Below are 20,783 nucleotides of genomic sequence, written 5' to 3' on the forward strand. Positions count from 1 at the left end.
ACTCAGATCCAAGGGAAGCTTAACTTTGAGAACGGCTTTGCTAAGGAAGCTACGACTCCCCGTGGGCCTGTGACAGAGAACGTGCGCAGTGCAACAGCTCCTCGCTCTCAGTCCTTGCTGTTTTCTCTCAGCAAGTTTTTTCCACTTTTTTGCATACATTAAACACGAGAACCTGTTTCAGGCACCCCCAGATCAGGAAAGGGAGGATACAGCACTGACAATCTAAACTTCAGAATTTAAAATGGGTGGTAAAGATTTGCAAATGAAAATGAACTGCCATTTTTTCTTATTTCTCTACTGACTCTGCGGCTTCCCATGTGTCCTAAGGAAAGCACAGCCAGGTTACTTCTCCCGCATACTCCATGCCCCGACCCGCCTCTGCACCCGCTGAGCACTGAGCGAAAGCTGAAGGTGGGGTACACAGCATTCCTGGATATCTTCGGCATTCCATTTTAAATATATTAATTAGGTGTAGTTAAAAAATTAAAGACAGACAGTAAAGGTTTTCAAGTTTCTCTTTGAAAAGATGTTATCTTACAGTACATACAAAAATACTCTGAAATACATACGACTTCATTTACAAAACACGGGAGTCAACAGATTACAAGAATTACATGGTTGTGGAGTTTTAATAAACTGAGCATGCATTCATGAAACTTAAAAAATATTAAGAAATGCACTGAAAAAAGCAGTGTAAAAAAAGACAACTCATATAGTTAAATAAAAACTACAAAGGTCCTGAGCCAATTAATGGTTGGTAATAATATAATTCAAAAATGCCTTGAGGTTTCAATAAAATCCACTGCTTATTTCTGCATGCCTAATCCATGAAGAAACTGTTGGCAACTGTGGGAAGTTATGGTGAGGATTATCATGCTGAGTTACTTTATACTTCAAAAATACAAGTCTGCTATACTTAAAGGGATCTTGTTATTGATGGTGGAATGAATTCTTCCTCTGTAAAAAATACCAATCAACTAACCAGAATGTCATGAGATAGTAAGATATGTAACAATTTCACCATTCATATACTGACTTTCAGTATCCTGGTCATAGTTTGATTTTTAATAAAGATGCATCTTGAAGGCCTCCATAGGAGGCAGAACACTATGGTGCCCAGCTCCTGTGTCGTCACTGGACCAGTCCTCCCTGGTAACTATGCAACATCCAGACAAAAGCACAAAAAATAGCTTAAATATTTATGTGCTAGTTTGGAAAAAATAATTTAAATAAACAAAATAGATATCTACACAAATGAAGGAAGCAGAAAAGATATCTCACATTCATTAATCTCGGGTTTCACAAGGTGGCTGCAATGCTAAAGTAAACACATAAACATTTGGAAAATTACAAGACAGGGTTTTTTTTTTTTGGTTTTTGTTTTTAACTTTTCAGCTCTATACAATGATTACAAAATAAGACTTGAGGGGAAAAACAAAAAAACTAAACAAAAAACAGTTCAGGACTTGTTTTTATCAGAGTCCAAGTGGCCCAGAACTGTTTCCCAAACAGAGAAACACACATCAAAAGTTAAGGCAGTAAAACCTCAAAAATGCAAAGCCATAATATTGTAGGTGACGTTTACTAGCAGGCATCTTCAGAGTGTGCGCAGCAATCAGTGAGAAAACGCTACGTCATCTCAGGTTCGAGTACGAGAGTTCAAAAACCACTCCACGGTGATTAGGCTGACAATGGTCCCTGTCACCTATCTGTATGGCAGCTGGTTCTACTCTGCAGACGGCATGCTCACCGAAGTGAAGAGGCACTGCTATTACCGATTAAGGGTCAGGCGGATGGAGTTCTTGATGACACGGATGTTGGTGGCGGGAACTGGAGATAATGAATCTGGCAGCTCTTTACTGGGTAGTCTCTGTTAGAAAGAGAGAGACAAAAGTGTGTGCATGCCCATGCACTCGAGCGAGCATGCACACGCACGCGCGCGCACACAGACACACACATCCTCCCTCCCATAATGGCTCCTACCACTCCTACCACTCCCTGTGCTCTCCTTCCTCTTCCCCTAGTCACTCTAAGTAGGCTTCTGCTCTCGGGCATTCTTCTAGATAGAGCTGAGAGGCAGAGGGTAGGGAGATGCAGAGGTGTGGCAGTGAGGACCTGGGGAGGAGGGCTCCGCTAGCTCAGTCTCCACTGAGAAACACAACAGTGCAGGCCTTCTCACAGCTGGGCAGTGACACTGAGCAAGTGATGGTGACTGCCCCAGGAAAGCCTGGAGAATCAACAGGAAGATCTGCCCCCTGAGAGCTATGTCCTCAAGTAGCTTTTGGATTGTATAATATAAACTATATAAACCTTGTCAATAATTAACTGCAGAGGATATAGTCAGTGGTGAACCACTTGTGTGACATGCATGAAGTTCTGGGTTTAACCCCCAGTACCATAAATAAAGAAGTAAACAATTGGTAAAACGTTCAGGCGTATAAAAAATAGAGTAGGGCAGTAAAATGTATATAGCATAACCAAGCCTACAACTCTGCTCACTTATACTTTACCCTTGAATTTTTTTTTTTTTTTTTTTTTTTTTTTTTTTTGTTTGAACACAGGTTTCTATGTATCTGGGGCTGGTCTGGAACTCAGATGCTGGGAGTAAAAGCAAGCACCACTTCCCAGCTGGACTTGAATGCTTTAAAGCATAGCCATGCATTCACTGTTCTGTATTTTAACATCCACTCCAATACTTGCCTTCTATTTAACATATTTACTTATTTAATATATACTTCTCTAACAGTCTGACATCGTGAGTTGTGTAGCTGAAACCACCTGTAGAGATACTACTGTGTTTTCAAAGGGTCTGACAGGGTAAAAGTTGATTATATAAGGAAATGCACTTTCCTCTTTGGAGATGTGAAAACACATCTCAGAGAAGTACTTCCCATGTTCGTACCTTTCTTAGCTTCCCATGCTTAATAATATTCTATTTATTAGTTTTAATGGTAATTCTTCAAAAAGTAAGTTTTAAAATTCGATGCTAGAATCTATTTGGCTCATGTTCTAAAGGTCTTCTCCATATTGCTACATTTGGCTCCTCTAAAATACAAATATATTTAATTCCTTTTTTTAAAAAGACTTATTTGTTTTATGTATATGAGTACACTGTCACTGTCTTCATGAAGAGGTCATCAGATCCCATTACAGATGGTTGTGAGCCATGTAGTTTCTGGGAATTGAATTCAGGACCTCTGGAAGAGCATTAAGTGTTCTTAACCACTGAGCCATCTATCCAGTCCCAATATATTTGATTTCTAGTAATTTAAAATTTGAAAGCCATGTATATAACAAAAGCTATCTCTGGTATTAGTAAGATACTCCTGTGCTGAGTGAACAACTATTCATAGATAAATAAGACAGATTTAAATCTAAGTAAGTCATGAGTCTTTCTAACCCGTTTTCTCTTTTCTCGACTTTGAGGAATGCCCATTGAGAACTGTAAACTATGTCATCTGTAGTCCTAACCAACCACATTGCCTGTCTCTGAGAACAAGGACATAATCATATCCTTTTCTTTTCTTTTTTTAAAAAAGATTTATTTATCTATTTAATGTATGTAGGTACACTGTAGCTGTCTTCAGACATACCAGGAGAGGGCATCAGATCTCATTACAAATGGTTGTGAGCCACCATGTGGTTATTGGGAATTAAACTCAGGACCTCTGGAAAAGCAGTCAGTGCTCTTAACCGATGAGCCACCTTTCCAGTCTACCATACCCTTTTCTGATCCTAGGTTTCTGTTTGTTTGAGACAAGGCTTACTCTATAGCTCAGGCTAGACTTAAACTTGAAACAATCCTTCTGCCTCAGACTTCTAAATTCTTGGATTTAATTTTAGTGTCTTGTTTGTACCCGTGTTTAACTATGGAGATACTATCTATCGTCTATTACCTTTTTGCGTGATGTATCAATAGTTGGAATGGGCATAGATTCTCCACCAATCGCATCCTAAAAACAGCAGAGTTAAAAACAGGTTTAAATTTTCTTTCTGTATATAACACTTATTCCTACTAAAAAACCCAACACCTGAAGACTGAAATACTTCCTCTGGTACTTCTCACACTACTGCTCTTTAAGCTCACGTTCTGAGACAACACCAACTCATTTACCATTGGCTTTCTCTTCCTGTCCTCGGCAGCACGGGACTCCTTAAAGGCTGATTCAAGTCGAATGAACTAAAATAGAAACAATAAAAATGAGTTGCTACTGTGTATCTGCAAAGATCATACAAATCTATGTAAATCATGAAACTCATTTATCTACCATCAGAAACTACAATAATTACACTGAAAGGCTTCAACTAAATTGAGACTGAGTTCAGCTGCTACCCTTACTTTTTGCAGCAGAAGTAATCTTTTTGGTTAAATCTATTTAGATTCTAACAAAATATATTTTATTACCACCTACTGGAAGCAGAGAAGATCACATAACAGAAGAAACGGTTTAACAAGCAGACTTTCAGACCTCAGTGATTTGAATTTGAGATGAACAACAATTATTGTTTATTAAGGGTTTAAAATACTCCTTTAAACAACACAACAAATTGTCAGCCTCTTTACTATTATTTTAACTTAAAAAAAAAACAAAACAAAACAAAAGGTGTGGTCACCATTGAGGGCATAATGTTACCTTTTCTATATCTTTCAACCTCTTAGCAGTCCCATCTGTAGGTGGTGAGTGGGATCTTTTGGGTGTAACATTCTTAGTAATATTTGATATTCCATTTAGATGTGGTTGTCCCTGGACTGGGTTGTGGGGTGTTGTGATTCTAGGAATAACATTCCGTCCTACCACAGTAGGAATGGTGCACACAGCTGGGGAGGATACAGCTATTACTGTAGGGTCAACCTCTGAAAAGACCAAAAACCCAAAGTTTAATCATCAAGTATTTATGTAGTGGAACTGTTAGTGGCAGAAGCTGAGATACCTACTTGCACCAATGACTGGAATGGATAGCCCCTGAGCTGGGGGAACACTTGGCAGCTTCTCCACAATCACAGCCGTGGGCTCAGCACTATTCCTAGTAAAAGTGTAAAGTTATCAGTATTAATTTCTTTCCTATTATGGATTTGAAGCTCTCACCTTTAACATAACTTCTTTTAGTATTTCAACCTCACTAGAAGAACAAAAAGTCAGATAAGGTAGCAAAAATCAAGAGAAAAACCTAAGCAGAGGGCTGAAGAGATGGTTAAGAGCACTGACTGTTCTTCCAGAGGTCCTAAGTCCAATTCCCAGCAACTACATGGTGGTTCACAACCATCTGTGATTAGATCTGATGCCCTCTTCTGATGTGTCTGAAGATGGCAACGGTGTACTTATATATATATAAAATAAATAAATTCTTAAAACAAACAAACAAACAAACCTAAGCAGATAATCTGTACATCCACTAAATCCTTAATTGTGGAGCAACTGCTGCAGCACTACACAGTGTCAAGCATTCCTAAACAAGAAGCTAGACGCTAGCCAGAGACAAATCTCTCAAGGATGAGAACAGGTCTTTCAGCAAAGGCACAGGAAGTTCCCATCATCCTTCAGTAGACAGACTGAATGGACAGTTCTGACCCATACCTTTCTGCTTCTTCTGTGGGGCTGCCTGGGTTGGAAGGCTTATTTGCAGACACTGGAGAGTTAAAAGGTGTTCCACTGTCAGTGTCTCTGGAGCTATCCAGACAACTGCTATCCAAAGATGATCTTTTGGACTGAAGGCCCCCTGAACTCCGACTGACATCAGAAAGACTCTGCGAGAAGAGGAAAAGGCTGTTTAGGGTTTTAAAAACAAATGAGACTACTGGGACTACCTTCAGTTCTGAACCACACAGAAGCAAATTCTCTGTGATAAATGAGGTTTCAGATCAACTGTCTATACACCTTTCCAAACAGGTTTAAAGAGGTGCACTTCAAATTTGGTCTCAAATCATCTGCCTCAGTGGATCCACACTGGAGAATTAGGGTCGACCCACCTTTTTCTTCTTTTGAAGAATCTCTGCTGGTAGGTAATTATGAAGCTGCTTTTTCTTTACATGAGTTGCTTCAATTTTCATTCCATCCTTCAGCATATTTATATTATTTGCCTGCCTGTACACTGTAAACATGTTAATATGATAAATGAAAAATTTATGAACCACAAGCTGTTTTCCTTTTCTGAAATATATAGACCACCTATGCCCCAATAAAACCACACCCTCCTATGGGAACACATCTTTCTAAAATACTTCCCTTGTGCCAAAACACTATTTAAGAACTGATTGGTTCTATGTGTGCCTCTTCTAAAAGTTTTCTTATACACAATCCTTATTAAAAAAATAAATATGCAGTCAGATTCCCCCCAAATCTATTTTCAAAAAAGCACTCTTTCTACATGATTACATGTCAGAGTGTAAGGTATTCTTTTTCTTAAACACACACACACACACACACACACACACACACACACACACACACACACACACAATCTCTAAACTGTCTCTACAGCCAGCTACCTAAGATAATCTTCTATCAAATATCCAAATCCAATTTAAGTTCTTTCCTTCTATCCTGAGCCTTTTTTTTTTTTTTTTTTTTTTTTTTTTTTTTTTTAATTGTAGCCCACATTAGATATAGAACATGGGAGTTCAGAGCTACCTGCAAATCTATCTTAAGTGTATAGGTGGGAACATTTATTGTGTTGTAGTGCTTTTCGTTACTGGTAAAGACCAGTTGTATTACCAAATTAAGGTAGTTTGTGTCTAGCCAATTATATTTTAAGTCCACTCAAGACAGGGAGAGAAGGGCTGTTTCTCAAAGTAAATACTATGACATTTGGCAAGAGTGTGCACATGTGGAAAAGAATATATGAAGAATCTTAACAGACTTTCTCAGCTTTCTCCTTTTAAAGACATATGATCCCTGAATTATATTCATAATTTCATTGTATATTGCTTATGATTATTAGGGAGTATTTGATTAAATTGCAGATTCTCAGGTTCTTTCCTGAGAATGTTATTAGGTGATCTGAAGATGAAGCAAAGAAATTTGCATAATCATGATAAACACTAGCTAAAGAAAATCTAGAAAACTCATCTGTGTCAAGACTAGTAACAATATGAATGTGTGCACTACTACAGATCAATACCAGCTCAATTTATAATGGATATTTTAGAGAGATGTGGCTGGACTAGTTATGAAGGGCAATTTCTTTTTCTATTAATCTTGAAACATTTTCAGCAAATCTGTATCTCCTGATGATTATTTAAGATGAAAAACGTAAAAACAACTCATTTTTATGGACTGCAATTATAAACTTTGGCTGAACAAATAAGAAAGTTACCCGAGGTGTTTAGTTTTATTTTAAAATGGAAAACACATTAAGATGGTACAACATATAACTGATTTAGAAGTATCTAGGGTCTTCTCACTCTTGTCCCCTAGGCACATTGGCTGGTTCCTAGACTAAGCAACCAGCAGTGCTAAAAAAAGAAAAAATCCTGGGTTGAAGAGATGGCTCCATGGTTAAGAGCACTGACTGCTCTTCCAGAGGTCCTGAGTTCAATTCCCAACAACCACATGGTGGCTCACAGCCATCTGTAATGGGATCTGATGCCCTCTTCTGGTGTGTCTAAAGACAGCAACAGTGTACTCATATAAATAAAATAAATCTTTAAAAGTCCTGCCAGAGATATCCTCTGCATTTGTAAGTTTGTTAAGTATGACTCTTTTGTATAAATGTAGCAACTCTTTCTAAGACCATTACTCTGCAATGCCTTATTACTAGAAAACTGCTTCATCATTTCCCTCCTTTTCCTAAACAGCAGCATCAATTTCTACAATAGGGGTACCATTTAATTTAACCAAATCGATGAAACTGAGTTACAGTCAAGGTTGAGAATCACAGCCCATGATTAAAAAGTCTTACCTGTATCAGTAAATGACTGTATATCATATGTCAAGTCTATGTTAACACTTTCTGCATTTTCTACTCTCCGAAAAATTATCCCGAGGAACCACATTGATACATAATTGTTGCTATAAAGTAAAATTTAAAAATTTCCATTAATTTTTCAATCTAACAAATGCTACTGGACAAATTAAACTTGGTTTCTATTTTTCTATCTTATTAATAGATTTCAAAGATGTGACCAAATTCTTAAAACTACGTCCAGAATACTGGTGTAGCTGCTTAATATTGTTTTAAAAGAAGATTAAGTTGTATTGAAGAATGACTTGTTGAACATTTAGAAGATGTTCCGAAAACTAATATGGAGTTTTTGCTGAAGTTTACTGACTACTGCAGTGTATACTTATATAATAATAAATACATGATCACTCATAAAACATTCATTATTTTTCCATCAATGTCTGTTAAGGACAGTCTTAAAACTCATTTGAAACAATGCATATATCAAATAATATTTAACAAAATTATTTAGGGACAACTTACGCCTTATGATGTTCCTTATTTCCTGGGAATGATTGGGGGTTCACATGAGCAAGAGTAATAAATTCATTCCGTTCCAAGTTTCCAACAAGTACACGGATTTTAGATTCTACTAATCCAACCCTGAGATATACAACAAGATTTGTATGAAGTCATATAAAGTTTGACAACTATACTGAAGTAAACCAAGTAATATATGAAACTTTCTATGTTCATTTAAGAAGGTAGTCTATTTATAGTAGGGATTTACTATAGTATGAGCAGTGTGGCTCATAACGGGTTAAAGCATTTGCTACACAAGCAATTTGAATTTGCTACACAATCGGAATTTGAACCCTGGAGTCACAGAGGAAGGAGAGAGCCACTTCTGAAGGCTGTCTCATATTATCCATATGCATGCTGGGGCATGAGCACACTCTCACACACAGTGACAGTGATAATGATAATAATAAAGACATCAAGCAGGCAAATGTCAAATTTAAATGACTTTATGCTTACAAAAGAACTGATCTAAATTTCATGCATTTCTGACTCTAACAATACCTAATCTTGGTTAAGGCTATCATAGTCAGGACTTGAACATAAACAAAAGCTGTTATTCAATGTGGTCTTTAATCTTTTCTTACTTTCATATCTTTACATGCAAAACACTAAGGCTATGCTACCTTTTAATAATACGAACAAGAAGAGTTAATGTAGGCACATAGTTCCTGGAAGAAGCAGATTCTGACTTTCACAAAATACTGGATTTTGCATTTCAAAAAGTCACTAAATTTAAATCAATTATTATAAAAACATACAGGTTTTACCAGATTTCTACAACTTAATTTTCTCTTACTTAAAATATGTAACTGTCAGCTATGTATTTATTAATGACTATTAAGTCAGAATAATTTCAAGAATACTTTTTAATATTTTACTTATAAAAGTTGACATTATAATTGTGTTTCAAGAGGAGATGCATGAAAAGCTGAGTTATTGCAGTGTTGATACCTAAATGAGAAATAAACTTTTAAAATTATATACCAAACAGTGGATTTTGAGTGGTATAGTCTCTGTGAAACCACTTTCTTTGCTATATAGCAAAGAGTAACATTTAGCAACATGTTAATGAAGGATTGCCCTGTACTAGTAAGATCTCATTACAAGTGGCAGTTTAAATCTGTCATACGGTGTAGTGTCCTGATTCCTCACCTAGACAAACATGTCATCGATAAAAAGATTAAAGTACCAGAGAAATAAAAACCCTTAAAACAAAAGGTCAGAATGGAAGAAATTATGGTCGCACACCTGCCCAGTAGGCCCAGGAATGTGAATACACTGACAGCAGAGATCATGGTTTACATCATGGTGTCAATCTACTGTCAGAAGATGTACAATCTACGAAGGTGCATAAAGCATCTTCTTCCCTTTTGAGTTTGATGGGAGAACAATAATAGTGAGCTGCAGACTACTTCGAAGATTTCCTTAAATCTGACTCTGAAAATTAGCAAGAAAAATCTGCTTCCTCTGCCTTCTATCCTGCTGACACTAAACTTAATGACATTTTTAATCCCCAAAGCTCTATCATGTATATCAGTCACTAATAAAATACACTGACTTTGAAAGCCAAACAAGACACTACTTATAGTTGGTGGGGCACCATGTAGCCATTGCGATCATCAGAGATAACGTAGGAGCATGTGAAATCTAAGTCTTACCATTCTAGATGATGCTCTTCTGTTGATGCACTGGCAGTCAGTACTATGTAATGTCTGTAAAGGATGCATAACAATGATGAATGTTAGTCTGAGTTTTTATCTGCTTTCTTTCTTCTTTGCAAAGAACTAAACTATACAACTACACAGTTTCTGAAAACTGTTACAGAGTGCTCTATTTTTACAAAACTGTAGACTACACAATTAAAAAGCATTTTAACAACTATCACTGGTGCTGGACTAGTCACTGCTAGAACGAGGCCCTGAGAACTCAGGATTTCTATGGCCTATTCTCTACCTTGCTTTAGAAATGTGAGTTACACTATCATTCATCATAATTCATTCTTTTTTTTTTTTTTTTTAATATTTAAAGCCCTATTGTACATGTGCTGGCTCAGACATAAATCCTACCACTCATGAAGCTGAGGCAGGAGAATCACCATAAGTTCCAGGCCAACCTAGGTTACAAAGTAAGTTTGAGGCCAGCCTAAAATAGAGTGAGGCTCTGCAAGGGTGCAGCAAAATGAGTTAATAGGTAAAGAAAGGCACTTGTTACCAGGCCTGATGACCTGAGTTTGTTCCCTAAGACCCACACCGTCTACAGAAGGCAGATCTAACTCCTGCAAGTTGTCCTCTGTCCTCCACACGAGTATTATGGCATGTATGCCTACAGGCACACACAACCTAACCCCCTTAAAATAAGAGATGTAAAACAAAAAACCATAAACACGGCAAAAAGCTAAGATTTTCCCCCAGATACATATATACAAAGATTACAAAAGTTTAAATACCTGTATTTTTGAAAAAAATTTGGTGGCTCTAATAATTTGGACCAATCTGATTTCCCTTGAAGAATTTCATCTGTAACTGCAAGACCTACACACACACACACAAACACACACACACAAAAAAAAGCAAAGGGTTTTTAGAAACTAGGTCTCATTTTAAAAAGTGCCAAACCATCTAAGCAACAAATGCCTGACTTAGAGAGTGTAAGCACATTGTGCTGTTCCTGAGGATAGGAAGGCTAATCCACCATATTGGACTGGCTCAAATTTTGGCCTTAATATTATGAATTTTAGAAAGCATTTGAAGTTTTACAAAGAATTAAGAGTTATAGAATTCTAACTGGAAATCAATAGCTACCAATGTAGAATAAAACTGTCTACTAAAACCTTGGAAATATGTAATGGACAACAGAACCAAGCATATTTACCTTGTTTAAATTCTTCTACCATTACTGTTCTAGTTGATGTTGACACATTATATGTAGAATTCTGTTGCGGGTAGGCAGGGGTAATTATTGGCATAAGATGATACCTGTCTGACGGATTTACCTGTGAAATTAGAAGCAGAATAATTACATATTCCTCTACTCAGTAGTTCTCACCTTATTTTCCCCAAATTATAAAGAATATGAAAAATAAGTTTAATAGTAAACACTCTAAAACCTAGGAACTATATTTCTCTTCTGAACTTCATTTCTTCCTGAAGTCAGACATGTTTATTTGTCAGAATTCTGTAGAAGTTAATTTCTCCTCAGTAAGGCTATTAAATAATACATCTTAGAAGCAATAGATTTTTAGAATTATTGAAATATAATAACTACAGAGACATTATCTTCGATTTTATATAGAAATGAGTGTCTACTCTTATTAAATTGGAAGCTATGTGAGAATTATGAGTCTGCTTTAAACTGAACTACAAAGTGTTACTTTTATATATTTCAATACTTTATTAAAAGCAACTACTTTTGAGAGATTTTTACAACGGGTAACGATACTGTTTTGATACAACCATTTATCTGGGCATATATAAACAATTTTTAATGATATAATATTTGAACTATAATTCAGAGAAAAGATTAAATAAAATTCCATACTAAATTCTCATACCCGAGGATCCCAGACAGGCAAATTCAAGTTGCTTTCTTCTGGTTGCTTCAACAGCACAGGATTTGGCCATTCCCTAACATGAATAAAGCAAATCAACTCACATACACTCTCACTTCAGATGCCATATAAAAATATTAAAAGTATTAAGCTGTCCCAATCTTCACACGACAACATATACTGTACAAGGACAGTCTGTTTGCCCTTCCTCAGAAATGCCAACCAGTCTTTGTTAGTTACAGCAATCTGAACCTCCCTTCTCACCTGCTTTCAGATCTGATTCTGATATAGTAACAGGAGTAACTAATATTTGCTGAAAACACCAGCACACGAATGAGAGAGCTATGATTATCATCTCCATTTTCCTAGGTAAGCTTAATGTACAAAGCCCAAATCTAGGGCCACGTTACTCTTTTAAGATAAGGCTCTCATTCCCAAACTCAAGTGCCACCTTACTGAGTTACTTAGGAGAGGTACAGGGGTTATGAGCATTGACTATTAGAGAGCATTATGGTACAGACCTAGGCTCTTTGCACATATGTAGCAGATGTGCAGTTGGGTCTCCATGTGGGACTGGTAACAGCAGGAGTAGGCTCTGTCTCTGACTCTGTTGCCTGCCTTTGGATTCCTTTTCTCTAGGTGGGCTGCCTTATCTAGCCTTAATAGGAAAAGATGTCCCTAGTCCTACTGCAACTTAACATTGCCAGGGCTGGTTGATATCCATGGAAGGCCTCCCCTTTTCTGAGGAGAAAGGGAGGAGGGGTGGATGAGATAGATGGGTGGTAGGAGGGAGGAACTGGGAGGAGAGGGAGAAGGGGAAGCTGTTATTAGAATGTAAATACAGAACTTAATAATAAATCCTAAAACAAAATAATAACAAAACAAGCCAGAGCACTGATTGCTTATCCAGAGGACCCAGGCTCAATTCCAGCATCCACACAGAAGGCTCACAATTTTAACTCCCGTTCCAGGGCATCCTCTTCTGACCTCTACAGGTACCAGGCACACAAGTGGTGAGTAGACATACACTTAGACAAAACAGCATACCCATTTACATAAAATAAAATCAAAAAAGGGGGAAAAAGAGGCAAAAACTAGGTGTGGTGGTGCACATCTGTGATCCCAATACTTAGAAGGTTGAAGGAATTCAAGTTGTATAAAAGTCTGAGCTACAAAGTTAAGCCCCTTTTCCATAACACTGGTGGGGAATGGAGGGGAGGGGCAGCCAAGGAAGTCACAACAAAATTATGTCATTTGTGACAACATGGATGGTACTGGAGGCCAGCCATTACATTTAACTGAAGTAAACTAGGCACAGTATTTTCTTTCACTCAGTTGAGGAGTCTGAAATGCTGGCCCCATCAAAGGCAGAGAGAGGTAGGAAGTAGCTAGGGAGACTAGGAGAGCAGGGTGAGAGAAGGACAGGGCAATGTCAGGCAATGGATGTTAAATTAGGTAAGCTCTGCTGTTCAGGAGGATGGCTACAGTAATGTTAGCTGTACTATGGACTTCAACATGCTGAGGGACTATTCAACATTAAGAACTGATAAAGGTTTGAGGAGACACACATGCTAACCTTGATCTGACTGTTTAATGCACATTACCAAACTATCATGGGCACCTCATAAGTATCTACAGTTTTATTCATCAGTTATTCAAAGAAAGGAAAGAGTGCTGTCTAGACGCCCCATTCTCGGATAAATGCATTTTAAAGCTTTTAATGAATGTAAAATAACACAAGTATCTAAGCATAGGTTTCTTTTCTTAAGGTCTCTATAGCTAGGACTAAAATAGACTATGGAGCCCCAGGTTGTCTTCAGACTCATGGCAATGGTACTACCTAAAGCTCTTAAGTGCTCGGATTGCAGGCAGAAACCACTATACCTGGATATAGTTCTAAAAATTCCAAAAAAAAAAATTTTTATACATTCATAGAAATTATTAGTCAAAAAACATATGCTTACCATTTAGAAAAAACTAAGAAAAACTTGTGAACTAAAGTGGAGGCTGCTGCGTTTGGGTACAGCTGGCAAGTTCTGGCAACCAGCATTGCCCAGGAGACTCCACCAAGGAATCCCAGCATATTGGAATAAATACCGCGACCTAGGGATACAAACATTTGTTAATTATTATTCAGATCTACTATGCTTGAAATATAACAGTATAACTTCATTGATGAGACGGAACACAAAACTGAAATAATTCCAGTGTCCTAACACTAGGCTCAGAGTCAGTCAGCAAACCTTGTTCTACTTCTGGTCTGCTTTGTTTCCTAATGTACTAGGACCTCAGTTCCCTGCTTTACTGCCAACTCTTGAATACTCTACGGGAACCATTCCTAAGTCCTCTGCCCCCACACCCCAGACATATCTGGAGTTAGAGAGGTAAATAAACAGAAGGAAAGAAATCTGTAGGTAAGTAGGTAAAAAGAACATTTCACTGACAATCATATACGTGGAGTATTTTAAAACCAAGCATAAAACTGGCAACAAACATCAGTATTTCACAGATTTAGATAAATCTCCATCGTGAAGAATATACCAATAATATCAGACTCACCTGTGAAATGAATATTTTTATAGAAATCTATGAAAAACTATTACCCTATCTCATTAAGCCTAATATTAATATGCCCTTATTATACAATGTGCTATTATTATTTTACATCCCACATAGAGAGAGCGAAATACTACAAAAATATCAGTTTAGACATGTTAAATATAAAAACTATGCACGTAAAAACTAAAAAAATACCGTCTTTGGTTTATAAGGAGAGACAAACTGTTCATGCTATCCTTTCAATACAAATCACACTGTCCTGACTATTTAAGGCCACAGACAAAACTCGCCTGCTTAAACTCATTTATGTCCTCCACTGTCCAATATGGTGGCCACAAGCAACATATGGCTGTCCTGTCCTGCAAACTTCACATGCCATAAGACTGACTCATTTAAACCATACACACCTATTAGTATACTCAGAGTTGTACAACCCCTACAATCATGTCTAGGACAGTTCATCAAATCCAAAGAAACCTAACCAGTCACACCACTATCTTCTCTGAACCTAGAGACCTAAGCAACTATTTTTCCTATAAATCAAAGCATATACATGTTGACTTTTAGGTAACTTCTTTCACACTTAAAGTGATGTTAACATTCATTTATGCTATATCATTTACCAGTACTGCATTCCATTTTATTGCAAAATAGTATCTGACAGTAAGGATATAGCATGTTTTTATATTCATTCATCAGAGTATGAGTATGTGACTTGTATTTGTTTGACTCTTTGGCTATTAGGAATGATAATATGACATATGTGACAAATTTTTTAAATGAACATTATTTTACCTTTCTTAGAAGTTATTTAATTTTAATGTCAATAAAATAAAATATAAATTAAAAAATGCAGTTCCTTAGTTGGACATTTCAAAAGTCCCAATAGTCACAGAGTTAACTGGATTTGACAATCCCATATAAAGCATTTCCATAATCAAAGTTTTATGGAGAGATGCGTTTTAGGATATGTGAAACCTGGTACTGAAGTGCAGTACTGCTCAGTGTAGTCATGAGCCAAATGACGGTGCCAGGCAAGGAACAACCACATCCATAATGGCAGTCTCTTAAAATTAAAATAATGGAGATGAAAAGATGTGCAGCTGAAGAGTCAGTAAGAGGAAAGCCAACACCAGAAAGAAAAATCAAGAGACTTGAGAGCAATGCTGTACTGGAAAGGAAGCTAAGGAAGCTGGCTTCTAACTCACGAGCTGCTCCCATGATCATGCTCAGCACTGAGCACCAGGAACACTGGAGGGAGCCATCTTCTGTCTGCATGAATGGGTTTTATTTTTTAAGATTAAGTTTTGCTATCCTTGAATATGTGACCCTCCAACTTCAGCCTTCTGGACACTGGAATTATTGGTGTGCCACTATGCCCAATTTGTGTTATTACAAAGGAATTAAAAACCTCTAAAAACTTAAGTTTTAAAAAAATACAGTAAGTTAAATATATTATCGAAGAAAAAAATTTTTATAAGTCAGTGAGTCAAAAAGTTTATAAGTGGATAAATGTCCCAGACATTCACAATCACTCACTGATTCACTCAGATCAACTTCAGCAATTTCCATTTATTATATGTATCTCATCTAGACCATACTTTGTGTTTCTGCTGTATGTTGTTATGTCTAGGTTTTTTCTACATCAAAGTACTTAGCACTGTGTTATTAAGACCTACATGCAACAAGTGCTCTAACCACTAAGCTACTGCTTCAGTCCTTACATCCCCATTCTTAAGCAGTGTCTGACTAGTTATAAATAATATGGAATGTCCTATATCAGATCAGAACTAGGCAGAGGGCATTTTAGGAGTTATATACAAACACACTCACACTCTCATATATATGTATGTGTATGTGTACACAGACACACACATACACACTCAGAGATTCACATGCCACTACACCTAAGAAACTGAGAAACAGCTTTTCTAAGTTTACAGACCATCAACCCTCAAAAACATCAATAAGATCAGAGTTTTCATATGTGTTTCAATTACTGGCAACAGGAAATTGGAGTTTTATAAAAGACACGGGATACTTACGCTTTGCCCATAATTTGACTGCTCTTAGGGTAAGTCTAAAAGTTTCTTTATTTGGCACTAAGTGCAAAATTTCATCAGTAACTCTACATCCTGAAAAAGACAAAACATTGATTTTTTTTTCACTAAGGAGTAAAACTCAGTTAATTCAAATGGACTCCTAACCTTCAGACTCTCAAATGTTAAAATCTGAATGTTAAGTCAGGATAAATTTAAAACTTTGAAACACACATGAAAAGGTCTTTTACTTTTGAGGGATCGAAAGACCATGGGGGTAAACTCCAATGCTGAAGAACAGATGGGTCTGAGTTCCTTACATCTGATCTAATCACAATGCCTCCAAATTAGAAAACTTTCTTCTTAGAAACATTTCCACAAAGGAGTGTAATTTATTATCACATTACATAAAACAAACTACGCTGGATATGGTGGTGCTTGACTTTAATCTCAGCACTCTAGAGGTAGGGGCAGGTAGATCTGAGTTTGAGGCCAGCCTTGTTTAAGAGTGAGTTCCAGGATAGCCAAGGGTACACAGAAAAACCATGTTTCAAACAAACAAACAAACATGTAAAGGAAGGAGAATAAAAATATAAATCAGTGGCTCTCAAACCTGAAGAACCCGTGAGGCTAAACTTACTTTTATAAGAAGGCTCCATCTTTCCTCACCATTTTCAGTGTGCTACCATTTGTGTTGATGGAGTGCTGGCAAGCACAGTGTAGGAAACACCTCACTACTCTCAAAGGAAAAAGGTGTGTGTGATTTCAGCTATGCACTAAAATAGCCTTATTTTCCAGGAGTACTGGGTTGCTTGAAACTATGACTAAAGATAAAAATGTTATTCGGTAGATAGCCTCTGAAAAATAAACTAAATTCCTTGCCTCAAGAAAAACAATGATAATATTTACTGTGGATAGGAGGTAAGTTTTCAAGTTAAATTAATTATAAATCACTTTTATCTACTATTGTGAATACTTTAAAGAATCTCATGACAGAACTGGTGCTAATATTAATTAATCAATATAATTTAAAACCCATTTTATAATGAAATCTGCGTCAACATTTGGAAGATAAAAATAACTTTGTGAACTAACATTTTCCAAATACCCAGAGTATGTTTGTAGTTAAACAAACATCCAAAAACCAAAAACCCAACAACAGCAACAACAACAAACCAGGCAAAGGCAAAAAGGTACATTCAAAGGATAAGAGAGATCACTAGATATTAATGTGACAGAATAATTCCACTTTTTATATTTTAACAAAAACAAGATACTAGATAATACACTAACTATAGAAGCAGGTAGGGTAATCTGCTTTTATTATATATATAAAATTATTAATTTACAATTGCTTTATTTCTAGTGAATCCTAAACATTTTTTATTCATACTATGGTAAATACTGACATATAATCCAAATAAAAAATATTTTGGAGTTCTTAATAAATCTTAAGTTTACAGGGCTTCTGAGACCAGTATGTTTATGAACCACAATTCTAAACATAACCTTTCAAATAAGTTAGGCTTTTTAGAATATTAAAAATAATTAATTATACTATTTTTTATGAAGAAAATCATTTAGAATTTCTGGTGTTGGTGATGAAATGCAAAGCCTGTGCTCTAACACTGAGCTTACTCCATGCTGGTCTCAAGTTTTTTAGTTTGTTCGGGTCTTAAAATAGTCCATTAACAATTCCACAAAAGGTTCTTGTTGTGGATTTGGTTTAATACTTGTATTATGTTAACTGGGTTCCCAAAATTGCACGAGAATTCCGCATGTAAGATGCTGAGGGTCTCTGACCCCAGTTGGTTCTGACTGGTAAATAAAGTTGCAGGTGGCCAATGGCTGGGCAGGGAGACAGGCAAGATTTTAGGATTCCTGGGGAAGGAGATGGAGAGAGAAAGAATAAAACTGCCATGCCTGGGAAGCACAGAGATCAGACAGAAGTACAGGACAGAGAGGCAGCCAACATGGAAGAGTCATGGATCGTGGCTCCAGAGAGCTGCAGGCCAGGGCAGCCAGGACGGAATATAGGTTTTAGTAAGTAATTCAGGAATATCAGAGGGGAGAGTGTGCTGTGTGGAGTTTTGTGAACGGTCCTACCATTGAGCTGCTTAGGGCATATTAAAATGTAAAGCTGTATGTGTGTCTTTCATTCAGGAATCCAGAACACTGGAGCAGGTAGTGAGGAACTCCCCCTGCTGCTGCTGCCAGGACAATCTTTAAAGTACATTGATCATTTAACTGTCTACAACCACAGGCTCTATTTGCCAAACTGTTTTCAAGCAAGTATCTAAGATTTCTTTATAGAAACTTACCATTTAAACTTCGAATGCACCGGATATCAAGGCTTCTCAGACGAGAGTCATCTCTTAAATCTAAATTATCTGATATGGTTTGTATTGCCAGTCTTGCAAAGACCAGATCAATCTTTGGAAAGAGATAAAGAAAAGAGACTGATCTAACTTTTCCTGGTCCATTCTCCCCAACCCCAACTCCAAATAAAAAGGTTCCAATTCTTAGTTTTGGACAGTCTACTAAAACATCAGGAGGCCTATGTAGGTGACCTAATTCGGACACTCACTGCACATCTTGAAACAAACATGGGAGGAACCAACACACATTTACTTTTACTCCCTCTTGAAACTCTATTGAGGTATTAAGAAATGTTTTGGTTTTGGTTTAGTTTTTTTGAATTATGGCACAACCCACTAGGAAACCAAGACAAGAAAATCATCAGCACAAGTCAGAGAGGCTGGAAAGCAGGTGGGCAGATGCTAACAGACCCAGTGACCTAAGAAAACAGACTTAAGCATTTTATTTGGGAAACAAAAACAGGTAGCTATGAATAAATACATAAATAAATTTAAAAGAACATTTAGAAAATATAATTAATATTTTTATAAATCAATAAACAGGGCAGAGGATATTATTACAAAGCTTGAAAGACAAGGAAAAAAACAAGAATAAAAATATTAAGATGGTTAATTAAGAAAGAAATGAGAATTGTGTGTGGTTTTATTTATTTATTTTTAAAGTGATGTTCTCTGGAGACTCAACACATAAATGTTAGGATTTCATAAAAAGATCTGTGTTAACAAAGGCACGAAATCCAAAACAACTCAATAAAAGTTTCAAGAACTGAAGGCCTTTCCAGTCTAAAAGAAGACTATTGCATGCCAAGCACATCAGTTAAAAACACAAACCAAAGCATATTATCATCATGAATTCTACAAGTATGAAGACAAAATAAAAAACAACTAAACAAAGACAAAACTGACCATATACACAAAGAAAGAGTCAAAATAGTAATATGCTTTTCTGCAGTACAGAGGCCACAAGAAAACTCTGGCCTTAGAGGACATAAAATATCATTTCCTACCTAGAATGACCACTCAGCAAAATTATGAATTCTGTGTTAAGTATGCAAGATAAAAAGAAAACCAACTCTTATTTTCTCTCAAGATGCTGATGACTCTCGTCTTAAAAGAGACTAACTATGACAACCACAGAAGAGTGGCTTTAAATTAGACATCAGTATAACTACCAAACAGAACTAACAGTCACTAACTCCCAAGGGAAACAACTGTCATAGAGTAAAAGAATTCTAGTAAGTCAGTATACTTAGTACCGAGCTTTGGAAACTGTTTGTAAGATAATGTAAACAGAACACTGCTCCAAACAAAATTATAATAGTGTAATTATTTTAGATGATGATAGGAATGAGAAAGTTTGTGTACAAAAAGCATGAGGAAAGAAATGGAGGTTTATAAATTTTCCACAATGAGTGGTCAAAAGAGAACCAAGAGAAGGGGAGAAGGCTACTATTTAATTCTTTAAACCATGGTTAGTACCAGGCAAGCACTCAGGAGGCCAGCTAGACTTACATAGTGAGATTATTTCAAAACCTAAGCCCAAAACCAAAACCAAGCCAAATAAAACATGCCCAAGCTGCGTCAGATTTGAAACAAAACTTACAGGTTAAACATTTCAATTATAAGATTAAAAATATATTAAGCACTTACTTCAATACCATCAAATTCAAATTTTATAACCGGTACAAAAGCATCTTCTACAGCCTATAAAAGAGGAAGACAAACAAGTAACCACAGGCTAGCCTTTTACTTAGGTTACACACAGTTCCTGTGCCTGCTATTGAATTCCTGTTAAGA

General features: G+C 36.6%; 1 protein-coding gene across 1 annotated transcript in view; it reads right to left on the bottom strand.

The window, feature by feature from the left end:
* Positions 1–668: 668 nt before the first annotated feature.
* PAPOLG (poly(A) polymerase gamma) overlaps positions 669–20,783 on the bottom strand; it is a 30,630-nt gene continuing 10,515 nt past the window's right edge. Inside the window, exons 6-22 of the mRNA XM_080924285.1 lie at positions 20,637–20,690; positions 18,930–19,041; positions 16,615–16,704; positions 13,975–14,113; positions 12,014–12,086; positions 11,335–11,455; positions 10,910–10,994; positions 10,122–10,175; positions 8,425–8,544; positions 7,900–8,009; positions 5,969–6,090; positions 5,577–5,746; positions 4,937–5,025; positions 4,635–4,855; positions 4,115–4,180; positions 3,897–3,953; positions 669–1,870 (exon numbers count right to left, since the gene is read on the bottom strand). Coding sequence (XP_080780411.1) covers positions 1,772–1,870; positions 3,897–3,953; positions 4,115–4,180; positions 4,635–4,855; positions 4,937–5,025; positions 5,577–5,746; positions 5,969–6,090; positions 7,900–8,009; positions 8,425–8,544; positions 10,122–10,175; positions 10,910–10,994; positions 11,335–11,455; positions 12,014–12,086; positions 13,975–14,113; positions 16,615–16,704; positions 18,930–19,041; positions 20,637–20,690 — 1,782 coding nt within the window. The 3' untranslated portion in view covers positions 669–1,771. The remainder of the gene's footprint in view (positions 1,871–3,896; positions 3,954–4,114; positions 4,181–4,634; positions 4,856–4,936; positions 5,026–5,576; positions 5,747–5,968; positions 6,091–7,899; positions 8,010–8,424; positions 8,545–10,121; positions 10,176–10,909; positions 10,995–11,334; positions 11,456–12,013; positions 12,087–13,974; positions 14,114–16,614; positions 16,705–18,929; positions 19,042–20,636; positions 20,691–20,783) is intronic.

Source organism: Micromys minutus (genome assembly GCF_963924665.1).
Source record: "Micromys minutus genome assembly, chromosome: 1".
NCBI classification, from domain to species: Eukaryota; Metazoa; Chordata; class Mammalia; order Rodentia; family Muridae; genus Micromys; species Micromys minutus.